Source organism: Corylus avellana, chromosome ca2 (assembly GCF_901000735.1).
Source record: "Corylus avellana chromosome ca2, CavTom2PMs-1.0".
Taxonomy (NCBI): Eukaryota; Viridiplantae; Streptophyta; class Magnoliopsida; order Fagales; family Betulaceae; genus Corylus; species Corylus avellana.
Genome location: NC_081542.1, coordinates 23,205,236 through 23,212,280, shown reverse-complemented (window position 1 = coordinate 23,212,280; position 7,045 = coordinate 23,205,236). Strand labels below are relative to the sequence as shown.

General features: G+C 32.8%; 1 protein-coding gene across 1 annotated transcript in view; it reads right to left on the bottom strand.

Moving 5' to 3' along the window:
- Positions 1 to 3,183: 3,183 nt before the first annotated feature.
- Positions 3,184 to 7,045, bottom strand: part of LOC132168621 (probable leucine-rich repeat receptor-like serine/threonine-protein kinase At3g14840) — a 20,073-nt gene continuing 16,211 nt past the window's right edge. The window contains exons 23-24 of the mRNA XM_059579614.1: positions 4,120 to 4,270; positions 3,184 to 3,685 (exon numbers count right to left, since the gene is read on the bottom strand). Coding sequence (XP_059435597.1) covers positions 3,305 to 3,685; positions 4,120 to 4,270 — 532 coding nt within the window. The 3' untranslated portion in view covers positions 3,184 to 3,304. The remainder of the gene's footprint in view (positions 3,686 to 4,119; positions 4,271 to 7,045) is intronic.

Genomic DNA, 7,045 nt, shown 5'->3' with positions numbered 1-7,045 from the left:
ACATGCGAGATTAGCATAAGCTTCATCAAAAGCAAATATCTCATCATCATCAGATGCAACTGCTGCAATGTCTTTTTCTTTTTGACGTTCTTCGTCTTTTCCTTTCAACTGTTCCCTTTTAAACTTTCTGCAATCTCTTCTTATATGCCCAGGCTTTTCACAGTGAAAACATTTTATGTCTATTTTTAAATAGGACTTTCTTCTTGACTTGTCATGACTGCCATACCTGTGAGGTTTTCTGCCTTTACTTCTCCCCCGCCTTTCTATAACAAGTGCCTCTGAATGAGAAGAAATACCTTGTTCTTTTCTTATTTCCTCTTCATTGAACATGTTGTCTTTTACCATACTCATAGTTATCACACCGTTGGGAGCCGAAATACTGAGCGACACCACCAAGGTTTCCCAACTGTCTGGCAAAGAACTCAACACAAGTAATGCTTGCACCTCATCATCTAGTGCAAGTTTCATGGTAGACAACTCGTTCAACATTCCCTGAAAATTACTCAAATGCTCCGTAACAGTATCCCCATCTTTGTACTTCAAATTCACAAGCCTTTTTATCACAAAGGTTTTGTTTTGAGCAGTCTTTCGTTCATAAAGACTTTCTAACTTCTAACAAAGACCATAAGCCTCAACTTCTTTAGCTACATGATGAAAGACACTTTGATCAACCTACTGCCTAATATATCCAACGGCTTTCCTATTCAATTTCTTCCAATCATCATTGGTTGCAGCAACTGGTTTGACACCTTTCAACTTAATGGGGTCAAACAATTCCTTGCAATACAAAATATCTTCCATCCTTGTCCTCCAAATTGAATAATTGGAAGCTGTAAGTTTAACTATGCTATTAGATGACTCTTCCATTTAATTCATACAAGAACTTCACACGAACAATGAACGAAAGGCTTTGATACCACTTGTTGGGGGTGAACACCAATTTCAGATGCTCAGCGGAATTAATCTACCCCTTTTTGTGCAAATTAAATAGTAGCATAGTAACAAAATAATAATCAAGCAAACCCACAAGCAAGACACCAAGATTTTTACGTAGAAAAACCTCCAATGCGAAGGTAAAAACCACGGAACCTAATTCAGTTAAATCTTCCACTATCAACAATAATGAGTTTACAATTGTCTTCTCTAGAGAAATATCTAGAGTTTATCACCACATCAAGAATACATGCATTCTTGGATTAAACATAAATTCATCACCCTACAGTGGATTCCAACAAGAATAAAGAAAGATCTCCCCAAGTAGGTATTAGCAACCAAGCGATTGGATAGGAATTCCAACGATTGACACCAGTCAATACGTAGCACTCGTCGTCAGGAGCAACACTCAAAAATTGCATTAAGATCGAACCACAAACGACCTTCCAATCTCTGACGGATGTGAAAAAGGCGTAACCTTTTTTTCTTTCTTTTTCTTTTTCTTTCTCTCTCTACGGCGTGCGGCGCGTCTTTCTTCTCTTTATTCTTTTTGTCTCTTAGTCTCACCTAAACACACGTAGGTGTGTTCCTTTTATATAGTAAACAAAAGGGTAGCAACCCTTTTGTTTACTAGTCCACGTGGGTTGGTCCCCACATAAAGAGGGACCACCCCCAACATCTTGAAACGTGCAATATATGAATAATGTAATATTGCAAAACGAGCTTGCTATATCCCCTTCAATGCCTGAGGTAGAATGGTTGGTGGGATTTGGACCTTCAAACCAATTTAATGGCTTCTTGACTTGAGTAAGCAAGCTGGTCAAGGCCAGCAAATTAGTATAGAATTAAACAAGGAAAGAAAGAAAGAAAGAAAGAAAGGCAAAAAGGAAACGTAGTCTACATGGGACAACCGTGTGACCCAGGCCATGTCCATTTACTATAGACTCTTTGATTACTCTATAAACTACCACATTTCAAAAAATTAAAAGGTCGGATAGAAATTTCCTTAAAACTTCGTGTTTAAGACTATCGTGTTTCTCTTAGCGTGTCGTAATAAGTAAATTTCTTCTAATAAAACTTCCTTCAACTCAGTCTGGTGTTTTAACATGTTAGAAGTAAATATTTTTTAAAATAATGTGTTTAAAAAAAAAAATGTTTTTAACATGTTAAGGGACACATGACACACTTTTAGAGATTGAGTCGGTGATAATTTATTTCCAAATGATGCATTGAAGGTGAATTTTCATGCATTTTCTAATAGGATATAAACATACACTAATCAAATTCTTAACAAATGTATGTTGATTAGTCAGATGATAATAATCAATGATTTATCATTAAAATACGTTGGGATACAAATCCACTTTTGAGAAAGCTTAAAAATGAATTTTTATTTTTTTTTATTTAAAAGAAAAAAAGCTCTTTATAAATGTAAAAGCTTTATTTTCTAATACAATCATAAACAAGTTTTTAATATGGCATTAAAGCAAAGTTTTGAGTTCGAACATTATCTATATAATTCACCTAATTATTTAAATTTTGTATTTCACATGTTTGAGAAGAAGAAAACAAGCTCTTAATATGATATCAAAAAAAGAGTTTTAGTTTGAGCCATCATTTCAAATGATTACAGTGTGTTAGACCTCGCTGTCCGTTTCCAAAAGAAAACAAATTCAAAGTCGCAATTTAAACCATCCCCAACACTTGGAGAGAATGTCTGTCGCAAGAAAGATCAGCGCATGTGATTGCTTGACAAAGTTCATAAGCAACTTCAATAGTCAAGTATATGAAAATTGTTCATGAATCTTCCAGTTGTCTCTTTTTAGCGCGTTTTAAGAATAGAAATGGGAATTACAGTTAGAATAGAATGACCATTTATAGTCTTTTATTTGGTGACGCTTTCACTAGAATTAAGTCAAAATTTATATAATAATAAATAATAATAAAATTTCTAATAAAATAGAACGACCATTCATATTCCATTTTTTTTTTTCAAGTAAAAAATTACTAAAAACCTCACCATTGAATTTATGTGGAGTCAATATGAGTCCACAAAACTAATGATTGATTTATTAAATTTATAAAAAATATGGTTGTGTAACATACCTTTTTTTTATAATACGTGATAATTTATCAATGCTATCTTTTTTCCAAGTAGAAAATATGATTTCAATCACAAAAACATAAGAATGAAATACATCAAATTATTATAAGTAAATGCAGTCTAAAAAGCACAACTTTTCTTGAGCAAGGTAAGCAAAGACAACTAAAAGGGTATGTCCATAGTATATATATATATTGTGTTTAGCTCTCATAATGTAATGAGTAGTATGCTGAAATTCTTTTATTCATAATTCTCAGTATGCTGAAATTACTGAGAATCAAGATTAACTCGATAGAGATCTTGGCCAGATGTAGAAGAAGATCCAACCCATGTTGCTTCTGATGAATACAGAAGGCTCTCTGCTCCACTTGTGCTCATTGGTGCTCGTTGGAGTTGTTCAAACTGGTCTTTTAAGGCACTAGACCTCAATTCACCGCCATATATATTTGAATCAATGGTAACTTCATCAACAATGGTTTGGCCTTCGAGCATGCTTACTACTGCAGACATGGTGGGTCTAAGTGATGGCGATGGATTAATGCATAAGAGAGCTACTTTGATCATTCTAATAGCTTCCTCGTTTAACTCGGAACCCAACTGTGGATCCACCAGCTCCATTAGATTACCTTTTTGTTGTAGAACAAGTGCCTATAATAAGCATAGAAAAGAGAATGGAAATGAAAAGTAACAAATCAATGAAAGAATAAGCAGCTGTACGCATAGAAAAAAATTGAGCACCGCTAGAAATCACTCTTTTTATCCCATTATTATCCCACCCTGCTGGCGTGACAGTGTCAATCAACAATTTTTTTTTTCTTAAACAATAATAATAATATCCAAGGACTGAATGACACTGCCATATGAACAAAGTCGGATAATGCTGGGATAGAAAAAAAAATGTCAATTAGCTAAACTCAAGTGTGAAGTGAACAAGCCAAATCAACATATGTTAGTTTATTTTGTTGCTTGAGGCTAGAGTAAGAGATTAGGATGATCAAATTCAGTGGAAAGGGACAAAAGAGCAGCTAGGCCTCCAAACGTTATTTATAGTAGCATATATTAAAGAAAAAGATCAATCTTACCCAATCTAGAAGGCATACACAATTCTCATTTGGTCGATATTTCATGTTGCTTTTTCCAGCAACAATTTCCATTGCGACAACCCCAAAGCTATAGACATCTGCTTTATAGGTTAAATAACCCCATAATGCATATTCTGGTGCCATATATCCTCTACAAATGAAGATTATTTATGACTTAGATTGCTAGTATGAATTATCATAAAAATAAAAAATAAAGATCACACTCACTCATATAAAGCTTCAATCTTTCATATTCAACAAAGTTAAGCATCAAGAGAAACTTAGGTAAATTAGAAAGATAAAGATAAAAAAAAATAATAATAATAAAAAAAAAGGAGAAACTTAGGTACCAAATCATATTTCATTTTCATTCAGCATGCAATTATTCAATAAATAAAGCTATTAGGCTTAAGTGGTAATTTCATTATGTTAAATATACAGAAATTTTTTCTCGGTGGGGAAAAAGAACATGCCACTATCTTTGCACATTGCAAGTAGGGAACTGATTTAGTAATGTAACTTTAGCCACTCAAGTTGTTTGGTAGGTCACTGAGCACAAGTTTAAGGGGTTTTGGATCTTAGATTCCACAAGAACTCAGTAATTTCTTTTTTCCCTTGGGAAACATTGGTTTTTGAGAGACATATATATATATATATATACACACATTGATTTTGAGAGTGAAGGATGATAGAATAATTGAGCACAAATTTCTCTGAATTGTTTATTTCTTGATTTTAGAGGGAGTCATTGTTTAGGGCTAGCTTTTATTTTAGAGGTTGAATAAACATAGTTTCTCCTACATTTTTTTTTTTCTTTCCTGAAATTTTTATTTTTCTTTAATGCATCTAGTATTGGGGAATACAATAACTACAACATATGAATAGTACATTTCATGTTTAGACATTTTAACCGCTTGAATATTGGTTGATAATTGATGTAGCTACGAATTTCTCTGTAAGCATGGTTGCGTTGCAAATGCAAACAACTGACATATAAAAATCCTACCAACCACTTAATCTAGTACGTCTATCTCATGTTCCATATAAAGACATTTCTGATATGCAGAGACTTTCAATGTTTCTATGTTCACGTTTACTTTATGTAACGCCTAGATAATTATTAAGTTTATTATTAATATGATAAAATTGCACATGAAATGATTTGGAATAATAGATATTATAATAATAATATTTGTGAGATAATAATATAATAACAATATTATTTAACGATGATATATTTATGTAATACAAGTTTAAAGTGATAAAGAGATTAACTAATAATAATGTTAGTGTGATAATAAGTCATAGTGTGGTAAATAATTATATGTATGGGTAAATTGTAGTTGGAATAAATGGTAAGGGTGAAATATGAATTATAAGTAGTGGGGTGTAAATCTTGCAATTTTAAATAGTTGGGGGCTTTAAAAATAGAAAGAGAGTTTTTTTTAAAAAAAGAAAAATTACAAAAGGAAAGCTTTATGTTGTGGGTCCCACGTGCAGCCCACCCCCCAATCCTTTCTTTCTTTCCTTCCTTCTTTCTTTCTCCCTCACCCCCCATCTCATGCACACACAGCAGCCCCCCCTTTTTCCCCATTCTCCCTCACTCTTTCTCCTTCCACACACCCACACACACGGCCTTGATTGAGAGAGAGAGAAAGAGAGAGGTACTGCAGGCTGCGGGAAAGAAAGAGAAAGAAGAAGGAGAAGAAGAAAGAAGAAAAACAAAAGAAAAGGGAAGTGACGAATTTGAAGGGGGATTTTGGCCATGGAAGCTTGAATGGTAAATGCTAAAGCTTTTCTTTGTGATTTCATCTTACCCATTGATTATAGGAAACGAAAATGACATGAATTATTAGGGATTTCTTTAGGTCCAAAAACTAGGGTTCTTGAAAGGAATTTTGGGGATTTTGTTATATGGTTGAATTTTTAGTTTCTCTTTAAGGTTTTGTTCTACCCATTGTATATCAAGCTTGAAAGCATGTTTATTTGGGGAATTTCTAATTAGGTCCAAAAATTGGGAAATTTTAATTAGAAGCTTAATTCCTAAAATTAGCTTGGGATTTTTGTGTGTAGTGGATTGTTATGCATTATTCAAGTTTTGGGTTATTTTATTAATGGGTCGAAACTCCAATTTTACTTATTGGTAAAATATGGACATAAACCCTAATTTTATATGGTTTGAATTAATTTGGGGCTTTAGGCATATGAACAATAGCAATCTTGTTTGAATGGCTTAATTACATTTCAAGCGTTAATTAATCCTAGATTTTCATGGGTTCCATGGAAATTGATAACTATAGGGTTTAGGGTCTAATATGTCATAATAAAATCATAATGATTATTGTAAGTGTTATGAGAATTATAAAGTTTTGGGTAAATTGCTAGATTAAATGGCTTAGAAGAGAATAACAATTATGGGTTAAGTGTAATGCTTAACCTAGAGTCTATGTATATGCCTCAAGATTTAGTGATTTAATATATTATAATGTAGAATCATAGTTCAATGTAACTAAGTTATTAGATAATTAATCCATTAGCTAATGGAGCGTGATACTTGTAGTGCTCAAGTATCTTTATAGAGTGTGAATTGTTAAGTTAAGAATAAAGCTTAATTATATGTTTATTATGTAAATGCTTAGGTGCATTGCGGTTGAGAAAAGAATCCACCGAAGGGTACTCAAGCGAAAAAGGTAAGTATTTTACTTACTGGGCACAATGTACTATTTTTAAAGTATAAAAGATGTTTTGCTTGAACGATTGATGTATGATGTTTTGAGATACTATGATTGTTGGTGATGTTCTATGAGATATGTTGGATGAATGTTTGATGTAATGTTTCTATAAGCTTTTATGGATTTGCAAGATAATGTGATGATTATGTTATCATGAGTATTTCGATGATTCGTATGGTTTACGACATGATTCT